We start from the raw sequence: 22,708 nt of genomic DNA on the forward strand, positions 1-22,708 counted from the left end.
CTCTAACCCCTCGCTCGCTCTGTTCTTGATTATAACTTAACCATTCCATCACAGAGAGGAGTTTCCGGATGTAACCACTACCAATCGGGCCAACCACTCACGATATATCCTTACTTCTTCCACATCGCCACTCAACCCTTGATCCCATAGTACATTCTATCAAGGCTCGCTAACCGTTTCAATACAAATCCCCTTCCAAGGTAAGACCTAGATACTCAACATTTACAACACGAACACCTCCCCACTTCTCATACTTTTTATGAATATAAACAACCTCTCTAAAGTAATACATAGTAACACTTGGAACCTTAGTCTCCACTTACCATACAACATCCGGATTAGGCCTGGCCATTCACAGTTCATTTAGTAATGAGATATATAAAAATTACACAACATAGTAAACGCACATATACATAATGCATAATTCAATTATCATTCAGGAGCACCGTACTAATTCCCAACATCCCGGATAGGTAGATATGAACATAGTAGTCACCAATGGTTCTCTCATGGAACCCACACCCAAACTATTAGTATGTCAAAACGTAACACCTGATCCAATATACATGTGTCGGAACGCGATATTTGATCCAATAGATGTGTCGAAACGTGATACTCAATCCAATAGAAGTGTCGGAACAGACACCTGATCCAATAAATGTGTCGAAATGTGAAACCTGATCCAGTCAGCACAACCACAATCACAATCACAATCACACCTATAATAAACAATACTCATAGTCATACAATTAAGTAATGTGTTTATGGCATGTAATTATCCACATACGTATACTCATTTGCATTAGATTCGATTCACATTCATTATTCTCATACATGCATGCATACAACGAAGGAATTACCTGGCATATGTCATACAAACAGGAAATCAAACAATCACTTATACCTAGTTCACAGGAAGAGGCTTCCCCTACGGTACACATCTCACATAACCACTAGGAATACAGGTACAACCATCCCTTTTTAGGTGCACGAAGGCCTACGCATGGATTCTACCGTCAATTAACAATATACTACGCAGTGAGCACATATTTAAGACTACTCAATTAAAAAAACCTAACCTACTTGGGCGCCAAGAAGTTACATGGGATGATAGCTCTAATCCTAGTTTCTGGACCTTGAGACGGTGGATTTGGCCGAGAATTCGCAAGCTATAGTCACCTTTGCGCTAGAAATCTCTTTCTCCTTCTTTCCTAAGCCTAGAGTAGCCTTTTGAGGGTTTCTGGGGTGATCCTCACCTCTTTTTGGCATTTAGGGAAAATGAGAAAATAAGACTTTGCGTTATTTAAGTTTTGTCCCGATCATCCCGCTCTGGTGCTCCTTGTCCCGCTGGAGTGCAGCCGCCCTAGCAACATTTGTCTCGCTCTGGCAAAATGATGGGCCCAGTTCTCCTAACATTTTCCTTTCCTAAATAACGAAGGTTCGGATCATTACAATAGATACAAATTTACCCCTTGTTCATCCCCGAACAACTAGCGAAGAGATAAATATGAGCCCCTTTTGGAGTACTTCTAAACTAAACAAACGACATGTTAAGGAACCACGAAGGATAGTGGTTTCCAAGTTTTAAGCACGAAAGGGATCTTTATTCAAGGGACCGACTAGGAAATGAGGCAACTCACGGAGAAAAAGACACGTCCAATTGTATAGCCTTCCCCACCAGAATGGCAGGGTTTCTACTAAGGCGGGGCTTTGTGGCGGGGAAACGCCACTGCAGCGGGGGATCGAAGATCAGTAAATAGGGGGAAAAGGAAACGTTTTCCCCCATTTTCTCCTAAACTCACCCCAAACTCAAAAACGCTCTTGATCACTTCACTCCAAACGTCAAATTTATGGTAAAATTCTTGCTTTCTACTCCGATTACTTCATTACTTACTTAGCTACGATTGCATGATACTAATCGATTTGTTACGATAGCCTTTGGGGTAGTTTTTCAAAATATGAACATAGTTTGCTTGATTTGTTAGAAAACGTAGCATAGACACTCCCATTATGTTCATAATGTCTCCACAATGTTCTGAGCGTAAGGATTTTGTGAAATTATTGTCGAAACAGTTCTGAAATGGATAGGGAAAGTTGAATAGTTTCTTGGTGTAAAACTTTAATTCGGACATTATTTAGGGGTTATTTTGCTAGAAATTCTTGCATATTTAGGTACTAGGGTACTTTAGATACTCTGATCTGATGAAAAATTCGTTAAAATGAGGTTTTGAGGGAGAATGGGGCACCATGGTCGCGCTTGAAATTCATCCCAGATGAAGGCCGCTTTGGCGGCCTCTCTCTCGATGTGGGGGCCTCCTTCACCCTGCTGTGGTGGGATCCTGGCCACTCTGGCGAGACATTGGCCTTTTGCCAAATAGATTTTTTTTCTTTTTCTTTAGCCAAATATTCACTAATTCCATGGATTCCTAACGTGTATATTTCATGAATTTTGCAGGCTTATCTATTATGGCTGGAAACAACGAGGAAAACTTGCATTTCGTCTGATTTCCCAATGTTGCAAGTCGGGAAATGTACCACGATCACGGGAACACCAAGTTTTATTGCGATAGGGGTTTCCACCTTCTAGGCCTAGCGGAGAAAGTGTCCACCTTCCATGCCCGACTGATGAAGTTTGGTTGGGGTCCACTGATAGAGGCTCCCCCTGTTGCGCGCTTTGGATGGGTAAGGGAGTTCTATGCCATTCTTCCTACTATTCGTTGGGATGATCCTCACCCCTCCATCTACATTCGAGGAGTTAACATCCCTCTGAGCACTTAGTTCATCAATGAAGTGCTAGAAGTGCCAGAGTTTTCTAACACTAAGTACGAGGCCAAGCTGAGGGAGATGGATTTGGGCTGCCTGTGGGATACACTGGTTGAGGCGCGCTAGGACCGGGTTTACTAGGCTACTACTGAGGGCATCTCCAGTACTAAATGGTTGTCGGATGCTAAGAGGTGGTTGCACTTGGTTTCAGGAGGATCCGCCCGTCGAGGAACCGCACCGATGTGACCTTTTCCCGGGCATTGGTGGTGGCTTGTGCTATATAGGGAATTTGACTGAATGCCCAGATCATTTTTGAGTGAAAGGTGTTCTACCGGGCAACAAGAAGGCATTCTTCTTGCCTGGACTGGTGACAACGATGTGTAATTGGGTAGGGGTGCCACTCTTGGACACCGATGAGGGACTTCCCAAGGATTCCCTTTTTCACCCTCTTTTGATTAGGTAGGCTTCCACATCTGAAAGTAAGAGAAGGAAGACGGACGGGGTCGGTAGTAGTCAAGAAGTTATTGATGCAGATAACGAAGGAGGGGAAGATGAGGAGGGCAAGGACACTCTCCCTACCTAGTCCCAGCCCCCACTAACAGGTGCTCGTGTGGAGTAGGACCTAGTGGCCGTTCGAAAGGAGATTGGTATGCTCCTATGCTAGTGCCTCGACTCTATTTCCACCCTCTATTGCCCTCGAAGTTGAGATGCTCCGCCGATTGTTGCGACATGAGAGAAGGAAGAGTATAGAGAGGGATCGTCTAATGGCTCGAATGTGAAGACCAATAAAGTCATCTTCTCTTGTATTTCCCAAAGAGAGCTTCCCCGACTCGAGCTGGGAGATAATCAGGAGTTCCCTTGGTTGAATGAGGCATGGTCTGGCTTGATACCCCCCGAGGACGTGGAGTTCGGCAGTGACACTTGCCATTCCCAAGGATCCTGATTTGGTTTTGTCCCTCTTGGGCATGTAATGAACAATATTTCATTTTCTCTTTCATTTTTTCTTGTATTTTTATAAAATGTGAGACCCTGTGTGGCACACCCCGAGCCTACACCCTGGGCGGGACCCTTGGCCAGACTTTCTTAACTCAGCGGAAACTTATCTCAAAAGCATAACTCAATACAATGAAAGGTTATAAAATAACCAACTGATAAAATCTGGCCAAATGGCAACTCGAGTCTCAAAATAGGATATTTACATATATACATAGAAGAAAAACTCAAAACTAACTGACTGACTGTCTATGAAACCTCTAATATACTGAGATGGATGTTGGGACAGACCCCGCAACATCCTAATAGAACAAAACTAAGTACACAAAATAATTGAGTCCTCCCGAATGCAAGGAGACTCACCACTGACTCTGGAGTGCTCAGCTGGATCAACGACGTGCTAGATGCTGATCCGGGATACCTCTATCTGCATCATGATAAGATGCAGACCAATTGGCATCAGTACATGAAATGTACGAGTATGCGAGCTGGAAAGCTAAATCACAACTTAAGCTTGAAAAGGCTACAAAAGAACACTTACCTTGACTTTGTTCGACTCATGAATAACCGAACTCAATATAAAGCAATAAGACACATGCAATACATATAAAACTTGTAAAACAATGTAAACAACTTAGTTCGTTAAGGATTAAACGATAACAAACTCAACTTCACTTATATAAAAATAAGATAGCTTTTGTGGGAGGTTTTTTAACCGACAACCACCACTATGAGCCCTAGTGATGAAACAACGTCTTACCTCACATTGCCCGAGGACCATCCTATACCTTTTCGTGATATAGGACCTTACTTTTGCTTAGTGGATCCACTAGCCTAATCTTATGTGATCATCTAAAAAGAATGATACGTCAAGTCCCATGTTGGCGCATGGTTCTTATGGAGAGTTGAGTTAATATGAACTCGTGTCCCTAATTTGGTGCTCAATCCCACTCCCAAAATACTTTGGCTCATAAGTGCTTTAAATACATCTTTCTTTAATTGAGATAATTACTCAAAACTTAGCCCAAAGGCTCTTTTGGGAAACATGGTTCCTTCCTTACTTAAATGTAAAAACATTTATAAACTTCTTTGGGAATACTTAGTTCCCTAATAGCTTTTGAGAAAATGGACTTAACTTTAAACTCTTGACTTAACCTGAAACCCAAGACTCTTACTCGACTTGAAACTTGAGACTCTTTTCTTGACTTNCTAAAAAGAATGATACGTCAAGTCCCATGTTGGCGCATGGTTCTTATGGAGAGTTGAGTTAATATGAACTCGTGTCCCTAATTCGGTGCTCAATCCCACTCCCAAAATACTTTGGCTCATAAGTGCTTTAAATACATCTTTCTTTAATTAAGATAATTACTCAAAACTTAGCCCAAAGGCTCTTTTGGGAAACATGGTTCCTTCCTTACTTAAATGTAAAAACATTTATAAACTTCTTTGGGAATACTTAGTTCCCTAATAGCTTTTGAGAAAATGGACTTAACTTTAAACTCTTGACTTAACCTGAAACCCAAGACTCTTACTCGACTTGAAACTTGAGACTCTTTTCTTGACTTGGAACTCAACACTTTTGCTTGACTTTGAAACTTGAAACGAATTTAAAACGTTCAATAACGACTCTTGAAAAGCTTTAAAGACTTGCTTGGACTTGCTTCTTAACTTTACTTGACTTGGCTCTAACTTCACCTTAACTTCGATCCTAACTTGCCTTGAATTGAATTACGGATTTAAGGTATATGATCACATGTTTATGGATGAATTTGGAATGTTTAAATGTACCTTAGAGTGTTGGAAACAACTAGGGAACATAGGTACAATATCTAGGAACATGCATGAGAAAGCATAGAAAGAATGGGGAAGCATGACGTCCTTGGCGATCTGCAAGGAGCGGAGCGCTAGCCCTTGAAGGTCAGAAGTCACCTACTGGTGCTCTGAGTGGCGCGCTGCCCCAAGGGCTGGACTTTAGAGTCCCCTTTGGGGCGCGCTGGCAGGCGCGACGTGCCAGTCCCTTCCCCAGAAAACTCGACTTTTCTCCCATTTGTCTTCAACTCTAAACCATCCTTACTTCAATGGATTTAATCCCAAACACTAAGGATCATCAATCTCTCAACATACAATAGATTACAACTCAAATACACAACCCAATCATGTCCCACAACCAACAATAACTTCAACAACAACAACTAACAACTTCAACAACAAATCCAATCTTTTCTCAAATCATAAAAAATGAGCTTGCTGTGTGGGGGGAAGGATCAACCCACACAAAGAACTCACATACCTTGATAGGGATCACCCCCGACGAAAATCCACGATGATCTTGACGAATCTTGTTGATCTCCTCTTTCTTCTCTTCTTCACTCTCAGGAACCCTAACTCTTTCTCTTTTAGGATGGGATAAAAATGATCCAAAATCAGCCTAACACCCAATATAATCCCAAAAGAAATGGCTAGGGAAAAGACCAAAATGCCCTTAAAATTTCCGGACGGATTCCCTGCCAACTGCCCAACTTTAAATGGCCATATCTCACTCATACGAAATCGAAATAGAGCAAACTCGGTGGCGTTGGAAATATCATTCCAAAAGCTTCGCAACCATAATTGGAACTACTCCTAAATTATCCTAAGCTAGGAGTTACGACTACTCAAAGTTGGCCAAAAACTCAGTGATTTCCCACACTTAGCCAAATTTTCCAGATTTTGAATATTTTTCCAAAAATGACTAATTCCAATTTCCAAGCTTTTTCATAGTTATTTCAAATTGCTGGATGTTACACTGTGGTTCTTTTGTATAGTATGTGTATCATTGCATGAGTGTATGAAGTTTATATGACTTGGTGTATTATGTTAGAAGAATAAGTTTGCATAGTGGTGGTTAAAAATGAAGGAATTAAACTAACATTATGGGTCAAGGAAGCCCTTAAACAAGTTCGAGTTAAAGAATGTCTCTTCTAACACCCCGCCCTTTCGAAAGGTTTAAGTTAACTAGTACCTTTAGGATAAGACAAAGAGTGTCTTATATGCTAATAAGGATGTTATATAAGGTGATATAGTTGCCCAATGATTGTAAGTTAAGTTTTGAAGTCAAGTAAGTAGGAAAATAAAAGTTGACAAAGGTTAGAGTAAGTTTCTTTAATAAACCTTCTGAAATTTGGGTTAAATGTCTCGGAGCTTTTGTCCCAATATATAAAACTTTAGAAGAATCCCAATATATGAAATCGAAGGTCTACAAGTCTACTTTCCAAAGCATTAAACCATTTGTCCATACGACTTCAGAATTAAAAGATATTTAGATTTTAGTGAGACTGCACAAGCATGCACGTGAAGGTAGGTCCCTCGCCCCTATGTCGATTTAGCTTTATAAGATTTTGTTTCCCTTCGTTCTAACTCATTTTTTTGACCAAAATAAGAAGGAAACAATCTTAAATCCTCTCTAAAGGTTCCCCTATCATCCAAGAAAAGATTTACAAGATTTCAACGTGGTTTCACCATTAGAACGTTCATAGAGATTGTGTTACTTCTTTCCTCCTCGTTGGTTGTGATTTGAAGGATTCTTCGTGGTGAAGGAGTCTCATTTTTAGGTGTTGTTATTGCTGTTTGGAGGTAATCATTCTCACCCTTCATTTTATTTAGCGATTCCAAGTTATAGTTATGCTATATAAGCAAGAACACGAATAGACGGTTGAAAAATCGTATTTTGATAGTTATGTGATGTTGGGCTGTTTTTGAAGTATTTTATGATGTTGTTGTTGCTGGAATTTTTGGAAATGATTTGGTTGTGTGTGGTTGTTATTGATATGAGTTTGGAAGAGAAGAAGAAGTATAGATGGGTAATTAATTATAAGATAAATAAGTGTAACGTTGGTTCTATTATTGCATTGCAATTTTCAAATGACTTCTTCTTGGTTCAACGTCTTGTGTTTTAGGAGACTTTCTGTAATGGAGGAGACATGCTAAAATACTATAATCTCCATCAATTTTAAGTTAAAGTTCTGCCCTTTTATTCTCGTATTGCTTATGAAGATAAGGACGTGATTCCAAACGTAATTATTGGACGAACTCACAGGATGGTGACTGGAAGTCGTAAGTTCGAGTTATTATGGTTATATTAAACAATTATAAGACTGTGTTACATATATTTTTCTGGATTTAATGGTTAGAAGACTCATGGTTTGGATTTGGTTGTGGTTATTTTGTGGTTGGAGAGGAGGGGTGTGGTGATACGCCGAGTTTTTATTATTGTGCAGGCATACTCTATTTGGTTGTTGTTGACTATTGTGTAGGCCTCCACTTGTTAATAGCTGCTGCAAAAATGTATGTTACGTCATTAATTTGGGGTTGTAATTTGGAGAAGAAAAGGTAATGAGGCATACATTTAAAAAGGGTCTGGCGAGCGAATTACTCTGCTAGTAAGATCTAAATTTCTACTTTGACCCTGCCATGTTAATATTCTGCCTGCAATGGTTGTGTGGCATGATTTTCTGTAGATTACATACGGTAAGGAAGGGGTACAATCCATATTGATACAACAAGACTCAGAATTGAGGTATGTTAAGGCTAAGCACTGTACTTCCTTTGAGCATGAATTTTGGAATCCTAAATTGTCAAATATTGTTTTACTACTCTATTACTAGAAAGACCTTTTGTGAAAGGCATTGATATTGCAATTGGTATATTTTTGTGACTCCATTATGTTGTTATTCCACTAATTCGGTTAGATAGGGTATTTGGCGTCTTTATGTCATTTTGTTGATTCTCTTGACTATAGATCCATGTGTACGAATTCTTATTCTTCTTTAGGTGTAGTAACTTAAAAAGATTAGGGATGAACAATATGAATTTGAAATTAGTCCTCCTTCCTCGCTAATTTATATTTTTGAAAACTTTAAAATAAAACATTGATCTCCGAAACTCTTAAATGTAAATCGTAGGTTTAAACTACTAAAGTATGGATTTTTTCTGAAATACTTTCTTTTACAAACTACTAAGGAAACATATATAGATACAAAGTGAAGAACTTTAAGCTCTTTATGAACATCCTCAAGTTTAAGTTGCCTTTCTAAATTCAAGTTAAGTGTTCCAGTTTAATTTACAAGTATATAAGTTTCACGAGATATTTACATGTGATACGAAAGTGATTACGAGATTATGAGGACAAGAGTACCAATGAGCCAAGATTGGCAACATGATTCAGGTAACAAATGCATTACGAATCCATGACATTACATGCTATGCATTCTACTTCCGAGCTATAATCGGAAGGTATGGGGCCTATTGCCTATATTTATACGTATGAGACACAGATGGCCACAAGTTGGCGAATATGATCCCGGTTCGCTACCGAAAGGCATCACCATTGATAGCACTTGATTGGGTATGACATGCATTTGCATCTATATATATATATATGTATTTACGACATACGATTATGTGAGCATACCATGCATATTTAATTTATATAAGGTTTGATGTCAGCCATGGTGGCTACCAGAGTTTCTATTTCAGGTGGTATCTTTATTCCCCTTTTTACAGTAACTATTTATTATTCTATTTTCTGCCTTACATACCAGTACATTTTTATTAGTACTGACGTCCCGTTGCCTGGGGAAGCATTTTTGTTTCGTGCGTGCAGGTCCAGGTAAGGATTCTGATTGACCCTTCTGCTAGGATTCGGGGTTCAGTTGTGAGTTGGTAAGCTCCACTTCTTCTTGGAGCTCTCATAAGATGTTACTTTTATTGTATATTTTGGATATAATCGGGGCCTTGTCTCGACCAGTGCTTATGTCACTCATAGAGGCTATTGTGGACACAGTATTTTGGGTTTCTTTCTACAGCTTCCAGTTTCCAGCCACATAGGCTTGGCATGTATAAATATGTATGTATGTGTGCATATCTTCATTGTAGCCTTGTCAGCTAGCTAGTACCTTATGATCTTTGGCTGTCTACCTTCGTCTATATGACTTACCGATATTCATGTTATAACCTTAAGGGTCCAGTCATAATATTTTAGATGTTATGTTGCCCAACCTTCTAGGCTCTCAGTTCAATCAATTGGTATGTTTATGTGGCTAACTCGATTGCATAAAGTGTCGAGTGCCAGTCACGCCTTCTCTAGTTTGAGGCGTGACAAACATGGATGCTGGTTTTTGTTGTTTTTCACCGCTAATATTTAAATGCTAGGTGATTACAACTTCATGTTCTATTGCTGAGTACTGATCGAATTACAGGGATTAACCCACGCACGATTCGGGGTTCATATGTGTGACTAGGAAAAACATGGGAGATAGGGATGAGATTCTGTCTCGCCCTGTCCTGCTCTGACGGGGGACGTCTTGCTCTGGCGGTCTTGTCCTGGCGGGAATGATCCTGCCTCAGCGGCTCCGACGGAACCAGTTCCCAGGACAACAGTTTCTGGGGTTCTTCCCGTTTCCAAAGTTTGTCATTGACTCCCAGGGCTATAACTAAGCATTTAGGATTTCCCTCTTAGCAACGATAGTCATTCTCTACCTCGAGTCAACCCAACGGTACACACTCCAGAATCCCTTCCCATTAATCCGACATAACAAACATGCTTATCACTCATACGGTTTATAATCGGTTGCAATACGCGTCCTGGTTTCATTTACGAATCACATCGTAGTTTATCTTAACCTTTGCACCTAACCTAGTGATGAATCTCTTTCTCACAACAAGTTCACGAAACTCAAGCAATTATAACTCGCATAGTTTTGAACATTCGGGCAAGTACACTGTCTACATCGAACTCTAGTCAGGCAACACGGTGCACATAATCATATCATAGCATCCAAGTAAATATACCTTACACACCAACAATCATTTCAGACAATAATATGCACATATTCACAATTTCAAGCTACAACTCACAAACAAGTCCAAATTATTAATTAGTTCGCTCCATAGATGACCATTACTGATCATCCATGCATTTATACAACCTCTAATGCCAGATACCAATTGGAACATTCTTAGTTCCAATTTACTTTGCTTGTGTCCTTTCGGTCGTGACTACGACGTCCAGTTCACTTTGTTAAGATACCAATTGGAATCAAGAGATACCAATTGGACTCAACTCCTACCACAAGCGATAACTCACGCGAAAGGAAAGAATAAATGGATGACTTCCTAGAATGCTTCATAGCTTCTTGAAGATTAGATGTGGACTTCAACACACCCATCCGTAGAAGTTTATTCCACAGTTGCTCTTGTACTGGGAGACCGGTAACCTGGGCTCTGATCCCAATTTGTCACAATCCAACCCATCAGGCCGTGCATGCACCTACTCTAACACCTAAGTAGGAGAACCCTCGATTCCCAAACAGTTAAAGACATGCGGAAGATTAAGAAAACTAACGAATAAACGGAAATTCATGTAATGTTTATAAAATAAGAGTTTTAAACGACTCAAAATTAATTGTAAAGTAATTAACTTCTCTAAGGATCTAGTCTAAACAGGTACAAGAGCTTCTAAGATTACAAGGTATAAACATGATAACAAATGACGCAGCTCCCACTACATGGAAGGAAAAATAAAAGCTGTTGGAGATTGTCTTCGTTTTTACCTATNGAATAAACGGAAATTCATGTAATGTTTATAAATTAAGAGTTTTAAACGACTCAAAATTAATTGTAAAGTAATTAACTTCTCCAAGGATCTAGTCTAAACAGGTACAAGAGCTTCTAAGATTACAAGGTATAAACATGATAACAAATGACGCAGCTCCCACTACATGGAAGGAAAAATAGAAGCTGTTGGAGATTGTCTTCGTTTTTACCTATGAAATATCACTGACCTTGCAACCAGACTATGCCAAAAAGGCATAACAAAAGTAGTATCAGTACAAACCACACATACTGGTAGGCATCATCGGTCAACCCGATACCCACCGCATAATATAACAAATCGACTAGCAGGAAACATGCAATAAGACTGTTCATTCCTCCATCTTTATATCCTCATGCCCATACCATTCCCGAATACTTTAAAATATACTAGTACACTTGATTCTAACCCCTCGCTCGCTTCGTTATTGATCATAACTTAACCGTTCCATCACTTAGAAGAGTTTTCGGATGTAACCACTACCAACCGGGCCAACCACTCACGATATACCCTTATTTCTTCCACATCACCACTCAACCCTCGATCCCATAGTACATTCTATCAAGACTTGCTAACCATTTCAATACGAATTCCCTTCCAAGGTAAGACCTAGCTACTCAACATTTATGACACGAACACCTCCCCACTTCTCATACTTTTTACGAATATAGACAACCTCTCTAAAGTAATACATAGTAGCACTTGGAACCTTAGTCTCCACTTACCATACCACATCCCAATTGGGCCTAGCCATTCACAGTTCATTCAGTAACGAGATATGTAACAAGTACACAACATATTAAACACACATATATATATAATGCATAATTCAATTATCATTCAAGAGCAGTATAGTAATTCCCAACATCCAGGATATGTAGATATGAACATAGTAGTCACCAATGGTTCTCTCATGGAACCCACACCCAAACTGTTAGTGTGTCGAAACGTGACACCTGATCCAATATAGATGTGTCGGCACGTGACACCCGATCCAATAGATGTGTTAGAACGTGACACCCGATCTAATAGATATGTCAGAACGTGACAACCGATCCAATATATGTGTCGAAACATGACACCTGATCCAATATATGTGTCGAAACGTGACACCCGATCTAGTCAGCACAACCACAACCACAATCACACCCATAATAAACAATACTAATAGTCATACAATCAAGTAATGGGTTCATGGCATGTAATTATCCATATACATATACTCATTTGCATTAGATTCGGCTCACATTCCTTATTCTTATACATGGATGCATACAACGAAGCAATTACCCGTTATATATCACACAAACAGGATAGCAAACCATCACCTACACCTAGTTCACAGGAATATGCTTCCCCCTACGGTTCACATCTCATGTAACCATTAGGAATACAAGTACAACCATCCCTTTTTTGGTGCACGAAGGCCTACACGTGAATTCTACCGTCAATTAACAATATACTACGCAGTGAACACGAATTTAAGACTACTCAATTAATAAAACCTAACCTACCTGGGCACCAAGCAGTTACACGGGATTATAACTCTAATCCTGGTTTCCGAACCTCGAGACGGTGTATTTGGCCGAGAATCCGCAAGTTATCGTCATCCTTGCGCTAGAAATCTCTTTCTCCTTCTTTCCCAAGCCTAGAGTAACCTTTTGAGGGTTTCTGGGGTGATCCTCGCCTCGTTTTGGCACTTAGGGAAAAAAAATGAGAAAATAGACTTCGTGCCATATAAGTTCTGTCCCGATCATCCTGCTCTGGCACTCCTTTTCCCGCTGGAGCGCCGCCGCCCTTGCGGCATCTGTCCCGCTCTGGTGGAATGATGGGCCCAATTCTCCCAACATTTTCCTTTCCTAAATAACGATGATTGGGATCGTTACATAAGGAGGAAGATCCAAATCCACAAGAATTTCCAAGGCAACAATCTATTACAATTGCATGCATCCCCACAATTTCTATGACAAGGATATACATGGACCCCAACAACCTAAATTGAGACAGCTGCTCTTTTTCAAAATGGGCCATTACCTATTCTCGGCCTCAAATTATTCAATCACACCAAGGCCAACAATATTTTGAATTGCATTAAAATAACAATAACACTACACCAACTCCTTCAAAGCATATCTGTCGTATTAATTAATGCATGACATTTGTTATTAAGTTTCTCCATGCTTATATTTTCAGTTTTTATATCATTATTATCATGTCTAGTGACTACATTGATTAGATTAATAGACAGGAAATTATTACTACATTTTAGTCCCTTAGGTTAAAAATTAGATTTGGATATATTTATGGCATCATATTTGATCCTGTATTAATTGTTGACAATCGAAGGAATGTATTATATATGTACAGGTGTATATATACCCTACAAAACAATATGATTAGAGAAGCATTTTAGCCTGATTAAAGTTGCATATTGTTTATTTCACCGTGCATGCCGCATGGTTAAACCTCATGATAAAACTTCCTCTTTTGCTTTACTTCTTACAATTCAGGGTCCATCCACACCATGCTCTCATCTTTTATAATCTCTCACTCGATATATCCGGTAGGGGTCTGACTAAATTTAAAATGGTGCTTTTGGTAAAAATTTTTCTGTTCTCATGATAGGCTGAAACTTGAAATCTTTAATTAACAAATTGAGAAATCTCAACTAATATTCTACCACAACTCATGTTGGTAGATCATCTTCTTTGAGAAAGGTAAACAAGGAGAACAGTCGACAATACCTTTCTCTAAACCATTCCTTGCACATCATATAAAAAAGGCCTAATAAAAAAGAAAGTCCAAAAGCAAGAGGCTATTAAAAAATTAAAATCAGAATATAAATAAGAGCAACATATAATATAAAAGAATATATCAACGAGGGTTGCGCGGCAGAATGGATATGATGTCTCCACTTCTATCAAAGATCATGTTCGATCCTAATTAGACCTTAAGTATGAAGCAAAAATCCTGTCAAAACACATTTTTCTCTTAAATGAACTTTATGTTATGCATATTCAAATTAATCAAGGTCTCAATACAGTGAAAAAACAAAAAAAGTATGATAAAGAATATAATACTTCCTTTATCTTTAACTGCTTTGGTTACAATTTACGAGTAGTTAATTAGGAGACCAAATTTTACCTGTAAAGAATCTTACACCGTCCATGTTTCATTGTTTTAACCATCACATGAATTGTCTTTTGTCTTTGTCCCATCTTATTTGGCCATCCAGACTTGACTACTTTTGCAACTTTCATTCTTTTATTTTATACTGAAAATATAATATATGTAATTCTCTTAATAATATCAACGTAATTTGCAACAAGAAGTTTGTTCATATAGTAAAGCTTAAATAACTCCATCCATTCCTTTTGATGTGACAATCACAACATATATATTTTTTACAATAATTTGATCTTAGAACCATCAACCAATAATGCTGCTTTTCCCTTAATCATATGTCTTGGGTTCGAGTCTAGGTATGAAAAAATCGTTGATAGCTAGCTTCCTCTTGAATGGGGCTCTATACACGTCGTGAATTCGAAATAGTCCAATTCCAATATGAATACCAGACATGGACAAGAAAACAATCAAGATTTAGGTCTCGTTTGGATTGCCTTAAAAAAAGTAGTTTTTAAGTTAAAAATAAAAAGTCAAACTGAAATGATTTTTAAGTCAAAAAATAAAAAGTAGAGGGAGACCTACTTTGGTTTTTTACTTATTTTAAGTCATTTTAAACTTATTTTAAGTCATTCTTGACCTTGCCAAACACTTCTCAACTTATTTTAAGTCATTCTTGACCTTGCCAAACACTTCTCAATTTATTTTAAGTTATTTTTGACTTATTTTAAGTTATTTTTTATNTGGATTGCCTTAAAAAAGTAGTTTTTAAGTTGAAAATAAAAAGTCAAACTGAAATGATTTTTAAGGGGAGACCTACTTTTGGTTTTTTACTTATTTTAAGTAATTTTAAACTTATTTTAAGTCATTCTTGACCTTGCCAAACACTTCTCAATTTATTTTAAGTTATTTTTTATATTTGCCAAACACTTTCAAAAGTCAAAAACTAACTTAAAAGTATGTTTGATAAACTTTTAAGCCAATCCAAACACCCTCTTATTCATCTTCTAGTAATATGATTTCATAGAGACAAGTACTCTCTTTATCCCATTTTACGAAACAATATTTGATAAGATGTAAAACATTTTTAAATATGTCATGATATCTTTTTAATATTATAAAATTATGTTTAAAAAAGAACTTAGTTGAATTATTTTTGTATTTGAAATTACTTCCGTTAAAAATAGACTAAAAAATTAATAGTGTCACACTAAAACATGAAAGGTGGAAAAAGATATACCCCTTATGTTTCAATTTACTTATCTCACTTTTTCTTCAATTTTATTTTTTTAAAATAACAATTCTTTATTTTTATTTTGTCATACAAATATTTATAATTATAAGATTAAACAATATCTAACATATTTTTAATCTTTAAAAATTTCCATTATTTCTTCAACTCCGAGTTAAAGTTAAATTTAATATGTTTAAAAAATTTCTTTAATTTCTTCGACTCCGAGTCAAAGTTAAAATTAGAGAAATAAATTGAGAATAGATAAGTTGTACTTTGCACTTTACCCTGTTCAAATTCGATATTCTGTTATATATAGACATCCTTTTTTCTCTTTCTTCTGCTAAATTTAAAAGTGATTGTCTCACTTACTTCCTTAATTTCTTCTCTTATATATAATGAATGAATGAATACAATGTATATATTTACTGATTTTTCCAAAAAATAAAGAATATTGCCTATAAAGTTGCTATCTTTTTATGTTATTTGGTTTCATTTACTGATCAGAAATTAAAGTAGCTAGAAGTAGAAGAAGAAGCTGAAGGTTTTCAAGATTTTGATTTTATTGGGGTGACTCAGAATATAATTCAGAATTTGAACGAAGAGTGATGCAATGAGGGATGAGTATTCAAAGAAAAGCAAGGTGAATACTTAATCACAACCCCTTTTCTCCATTTGCTTTCATTTCTTTGGAAAATGCAATTTTTGGGGGTTTGTGCTTTGATTTCTGACATTTTTGCCCTTTGATTGCTGAAGCTATCTTGGTCCAGAAAATTGGTTAGGAAGTGGTTCAATTTAAAGGGCAAAACTGTTGAATTTGAATCTGATGAATCTGTTGATGGAGGTCAGCATCTTATTTTGTTTTCTTTGTTCTTATTTTTTCTTAATTGGGTTTATGAATCTGTGTTTTACCTTTTTCTTTTGAGGAGTTGAAATGTTTGTTCTGAATTGGGTTTTTCTTCTGGGTAACTAAAACTAGTAGATTGTAACTTACAAAATTTAGGTGAATCTTCCTATGGTCACTCAACTGATACGCTTAGAAAATCGCTTTCTTTGTTGAAGAAAATTGGAATCAAGAGCAAAGACGGCTTTTTGAGATACTAACTATTAGTTGAGTGACATTCTGAATAGAATATTTTATCTTATTCTTGTGTTAAAACTTTGTGTGATGGATAATTATTTCTGTCTGCAGCACATGTTTTTGGTTATTAGTGAAGGTTTTGTCTCATATTGAAATTGTATTTATTCACTGTCTTTACCTCCAGTAGAAATTGATGGGTCTCTCCCCATAAAGATAAAGTTAAACACAATCATTCCTAATTGTGTAGTCGTTGTACTAAGCTCCTGCTATGTGCGAGGTCCGGAGAGGGACTTACCACAAGGGTATTGTATGCAGCCTTACTATGCATTTCTGCAAAGAGACTGTCTCCATAGCTCGAACCCATGATTTGTGCAATAGGCTGTTTCCAATTTTTGTGATTTGTTAAAATTGTTTTGAGTTATGGTTTTTTACCAACTCTTCAATTGGGAACTAATGTTGATCTTCCCTTCTTTAGGAAGTTATGAGTGGAGAACAAGCATCTCGGAGTGGGAACATTGCGCTGTCAAGAAGACCAAAACAGGTTAGTGGCATGGTTAATTTTCCAAATCCTTATAATACCCTATGTAGTATTTAAGAGACTCTTCTTATGTGACTTGAGTTAATTCTAGTCTCTTTGCCTTCTCAAATGAGCAGAGAAATCAACCAGGGGTATGGAGCATCTCCCACGGGGGAGTGTTAGTCTTGATCGCCCTAAGATTATAAATGTACAAGATTATAGGTTTGTCTTCTTGATAAATCCGGTAGATATTTCAGGTTTTGTCTCTTTTTCCTTTATAGTTCACAACTCACTACATGAATGTTTTTCGCTTTATTTCTTATTGGCTCAGACTCTTTGTGTCTACATGGAATGTCGGCGGAGAATCGCCACTGAGCAATTTGAATCTAGATGAATGGCTTCATTCTTCACCCCCTGCAGATATTTATGTGCTTGGGTATGAGCTTTAAGAGTTGTTTCTCATCTATTCCTTTACAAAAAATTTCATATGCCACAGTTGACTGAAACATTATCTTGGGTGACATTTTACCATGGTTGACTGAAATATTGTCGTTATTACATTTCAGATTTCAGGAAATTGTTCCTTTAAATGCTGGTAATATTCTGGGAGCCGAAGACAGTGGCCCTGCCAAAAAGTGGATCGCTTTGATTGGGGAGACATTAAACAACGGTCCTGGTACTAGTGGAGGTAATGGTTGCTACACTTCTTCTCCTGTTCCAATTGCCGAGTGGAATGCTGACTTTGAGGGGTCAAATAGATACAAGGCATCGTCCTTCTCTCATCGTTGGTCAGTTCAGACACCTCAGTGCGGGAGCGTGGAAAATGACCCATCAATCTCGCAACTTCGTGTGGATGGACGATACAGTGTTTGTGATCGAGTAATTTTTGGACATAGGTCTAGTGATTTTGATCCTAATAGGGAGCAGAGGCCAAGTGACTTTTCATCTTCTCGCAGACCAAGTGACTATACCTCTATTCACAGGCCAAGTGATTATTCATCTGGTCATAGACCTAGTGACTATTCCTGCGGACAAAGACCAAGTGATGTCTCCAGATGGGGCTCATCAGATGATGAATATGGACCTGGAGATTCACCTGCTGCTTCGTTTTCCCCTTTGAGGAATGGAGGGTATGCTCCTGCAGAAGATGGTTATAGAATGCCCAGAAATTCAAACTACTGTTTGGCAGCAAGTAAACAAATGGTTGGCATTTTTCTCACCGTATGGGTGCGGAGTGATTTGAGGGAACATGTTCGGAATATGAAAGTATCATGTGTCGGCAGAGGGTTGATGGGGTACCTTAGGAATAAGGTAACTCTAAGTGGAAAAGATCTTGGTTATGTTTTGTCTAACTTGATAGATTTCCACATATTGACTTAGAAGAGAAAAACTTGGCATAATGTACAATCATTCCATGCTTGTTTTTGCAGGGATCTATTTCAATCAGTATGCAGTTACATCAAACAAGTTTTTGCTTTGTCTGCACTCACTTAACCTCTGGTCAGAAAGAGGGTGATGAGTTGCGCCGAAATTCTGATGTCATGGAGATCCTAAAGAAGACAAGATTTCCACAAGTTAGTGGTGTGGATGAAGAGAAGTCACCAGAAACTATTCTTGAGCACGAGTAAGATAGCTGTTTACTTTCTGGAATAATTTCTATTGCTGTTTCATGTAGTTAACTGAAAAATGAAAAAGATGGTAAGGCTTGAGTTTAATATAGTTGCTTACATGTAAAACCATGATTAGGTTATAAATTCGTTTCATCTGAGATTTTCCAATGCATCCATTTTCTGATGATTTTCCAATTCTCTTCAGCCGGGTTATTTGGCTTGGGGATCTGAACTATCGAATTGCACTCTCTTATCGTTCTGCAAAAGCACTTGTTGAGATGCAAAACTGGAGAGCATTGTTGGGAAATGATCAGGTCTCCTTGCAATCTTGTGTTTTTTCCCACTTTCATACTTGAAATTTATTTCAGTTGAATAATGGCATAGGGCAATAATCAACTGATCTTGTTTTCTATTTCCTTGACAGCTGAGGTTAGAACAGAGACGTGGTCGGGTTTTTGAGGGATGGAAAGAAGGAAAGATATATTTCCCACCAACATATAAATATTCTAGGAATTCAGATAGGTATTCTGTTGATGACATGCAACCAAAGGACAAGCGTAGAACACCTGCATGGTAAGTGTTTTTCTTTGACTACCAAAAAGAACATATATTCTCAATCTAAAATTTCTATACAGTTTATCAAAATATCTAGTGGAGGATTTATATACAAGTCTAGAATTAATCTGTACAATGTCCATCTGAAGGTGTGATCGTATTTTGTGGCATGGTGGGGGTCTCCAACAGTTGTCTTATGTCCGTGGGGAGTCTAGATTTTCAGATCATAGACCCGTTTTCAGTGTGTTTTTGGCCGAGGTTGAATCAGAACGCAGTAGATTGAGGAAAATGAGACGTTCTAGCTCAAGAATTGAGGTGGAGGAGCTCTTGCCCTACTCACATGGTTATACCGAGCTCTGCTTCTTTTGAAGTAGAAGTGAGGACATAAAGCCTCAGTGTCTGGTGTGCTCCCCTTTTTTGTCTAGGTACACTTTATCTTTTGACTTCTTTATTTATGTGAATCTTGTTTCTGTATACGATCTCTATGGGATGCTATATTTGAGAAATACAATTTTATCTCATCTTAATTAAACTAGGACATGAAGTGCCCAATGAGGAAAGAAAGCTCTCTATTTTTCTCTTTTCTTTTTCTCCCAAGATTTTTTAATTGGTCTTACTCAAATTCTGGATAAAGTTGATATCGACATCTACCATTTCCAGGCATGATATTGCGGTTTGGTCTTTGAGATTCTTAGTAAGATTGCTCTTCAATAGAATATTCTGGCATATGTTTGAACCTGCTCGTGATACTATTATTTCTCTCAAGTCTCCTAATTAGCCTTGTGCCTCAAACTCCAAAGTGCTTGTAGCCTTTAAATGTTCGTCAAAGCATATTAGGGAGTGGTACATATCTCATCTCTCTTCTGCTCACCAGATTCAGGCAGGCGTTGCTTTGGAAAAACTCAACTGCAAAGGGGGACTAGGGACCATCCATATCCCACAAATTGAAAAAGGTTATTCCTGATCTTTGTCCTTAAGATAGGCTTGAACTGTACATTATTTTCCTTGCAAGTTAACACTGCATTAGTAGCAAAATATTGATGTTCCATAGTGTCACCTTTCCTCCATTTTGTTAGGTAATTATGATGTACTTCAGCGTTATTTGGAAAGATAGGTTATCTGCTGGTTAATAACCTGGACTGATCAAAGAGGATTTATCCAAACCCCCTTCTTCAGAAAATTACACTCTGTATATAGGAACAAAATTTTGTTTTGTGTATCTATATTAAATGTTGAATCCCCTTGATACAAACCAAAAGCTCAGTTCAGTGGTAAAGGGGGTTCAAGTTCTCTGACTTAGCAGGTCAATTCCTGCTAGCCATAGTTTCTAATGGCTTTTTAGCTCTTCGTGTGTTTGTTTATTTATTATTTTTGAATCCCTTTGGCAACTCACGCCACTGAAATAACTGTCAGCTTTATTTCAGAACCTTGGAGCTTGGTGGCTTTGGTGAGATTATGGCCAGCCATGCAAGAGAGCATGGTGTGTTAGCACACTTGATGTCTGAGCTGTGGCTACGAGTCTTCTTTTGCTATCTGAGTTATGGAAGGATCCTTTAATCAAGTTCTTGTAGGTCCTTGAGAAGGTGAAGTTTACTACAGTCTACAAAACAAACTGTCTTTGGGACTCTTTTCCCCTTGAGCATTGGAAGTACTGCTCTGGAAGCTGAAGCTAATGCCCCGCCACATACTAATTAGGTGCTTCTTGTTTGGTCAATTTTTAACAAGATGAACTCGAGCTATGGTTAAATAGGACTACCAAGTGAGAAAATGATAGTTCTATTTCAAGATTCTTTTATTATGTTTTAGACAGAGGATTCAATGGCATAAAGAGAATGAGACATGGTGGAAAGTTATCATGTTTGATCATCGGGTGTGTACAAACTTAAGAGGAACACACACACACATATATATATATTCAAAGGAATTGTGATCTCCTCTAATCTTTATCAATTTGCATTTCCTATCCTTACATTATAATTCTTGCATTACTAATTTCACATTGTATAATGCTTACATTATTATAATAATTATATTGAGAAGTTTTGAAATAATTAATATTATTTTATTGATAATTTTCACAACTATTTAGAATTCAAGTCATTCTTCTCATTGAAATAGAAAAGTTCCATATTTTCTTTGACAAACTTACGTGAAATGTTGTTCTTAAAATTTTCTTTCCATAATTCTATGTTTATCAATTGAAAAATTGGAGAGCTCAAATATAATGAAAATTGGTCATTTTTCAATAAATTTGAGTTTCGAAGTTAAGGAAAAATCTAACGGATGAGTGAAGATAAGTTGCCTCTAACACATGCAAGAGTAAAACATATTTGATCTCTTTTTCAATTACAATATAATTATAAAAAAAATTAAGATTATTGAAAAAACTAAGAAAACAAGAACAGACTAAAATTGAAATTAAAAAAATGGACTTTTATGTTGATTTAATTTGATTTATAAATTTAATAAACTGACATAGTAATTAATTTAATTATTTTTTATTAACAAATCAAATCAATTCAACCTATGTAATCCCCTATGTAATCCCCTGTTAACGGGTAAAGAAGTCGATAAGAAGCTTACCAAAAGTATGAAAAGCAAAAGGCATTGTATTGGAAGATGGAGATTTCGACAGACTGATCACACATGATGAACTTTGAGGAAATCCTATGGCCTTTGAGTAAAATCATACAAATAGATACACCAAAAAGAACGACTCATATGTCTACTTGCTTAACTTTATACGTGACATTCTACGTGATAATTTTAATCCTACTTGGTGTCCTGTGTGTATTATGCTATGTATGACTCATGTATCTCCTTTTTCAACTTTATATAAGTTAAAGTGTCTACTTATGCACACATAAAATTGAAGGGCGTAAATATGAAATGATACCAAGTTAAGAGACACATTCATGTATTATGCCCTACTAATAATTATTGATACTTGAAATAGATAATCAATTAATTCATCGAGTTTTCGAAGAAAATATTTTAAATAATCTTATTTTAATTCTTTTGTTTATGATGGTAAGACAATAATGAATGATTTTCAGTTAATCAGTTTCTCTAATTTAGATAATTATGGAATCAAGTTGGGTAACTTTTTTTTAGTATAGTAGACAACTAAAAAAGAAGGAGAGTATTTTTCAAATATTTTAACTAACGAAACATAGCAAACTAAAAAAATATTTTATAATTTGAA

General features: G+C 37.2%; 1 protein-coding gene across 2 annotated transcripts; it reads left to right on the plus strand.

The window, feature by feature from the left end:
• Nucleotides 1-16,125: 16,125 nt before the first annotated feature.
• Nucleotides 16,126-21,548, plus strand: LOC125874409 (type IV inositol polyphosphate 5-phosphatase 7-like). 2 transcript variants are annotated; one of them, XM_049555293.1, is made up of 12 exons: nucleotides 16,126-16,383; nucleotides 16,497-16,584; nucleotides 17,297-17,362; nucleotides 17,476-17,560; nucleotides 17,670-17,774; nucleotides 17,905-18,649; nucleotides 18,769-18,962; nucleotides 19,154-19,262; nucleotides 19,373-19,521; nucleotides 19,653-19,928; nucleotides 20,378-20,456; nucleotides 20,917-21,548. In XM_049555293.1, exons 1-10 carry the CDS (start codon nucleotides 16,354-16,356, stop codon nucleotides 19,870-19,872), a joined length of 1,791 nt encoding a protein of 596 aa, XP_049411250.1. In that variant the 5' UTR covers nucleotides 16,126-16,353; the 3' UTR covers nucleotides 19,873-19,928; nucleotides 20,378-20,456; nucleotides 20,917-21,548. The 2 variants fall into 2 exon arrangements, with proteins under 2 accessions (XP_049411250.1, XP_049411249.1); XM_049555292.1 differs by having other exon boundaries at nucleotides 20,928-21,548.
• Nucleotides 21,549-22,708: the final 1,160 nt, after the last annotated feature.

Source organism: Solanum stenotomum, chromosome 8, assembly GCF_019186545.1.
Source record: "Solanum stenotomum isolate F172 chromosome 8, ASM1918654v1, whole genome shotgun sequence".
Classification (NCBI taxonomy): Eukaryota; Viridiplantae; Streptophyta; class Magnoliopsida; order Solanales; family Solanaceae; genus Solanum; species Solanum stenotomum.

Excerpts from the sequence above, each read along its gene's own strand:
- LOC125874409 (XM_049555293.1), top strand. The coding sequence starts at position 16,354 with ATGAGGGATGAGTATTCAAAGAAAAGCAAG. Across the intron at positions 18,650-18,768 it reads TGGGGTACCTTAGGAATAAG|GGATCTATTTCAATCAGTAT; the intron begins GTAACTCTAAGT and ends TTGTTTTTGCAG. Across the intron at positions 19,522-19,652 it reads AAGCGTAGAACACCTGCATG|GTGTGATCGTATTTTGTGGC; the intron begins GTAAGTGTTTTT and ends GTCCATCTGAAG.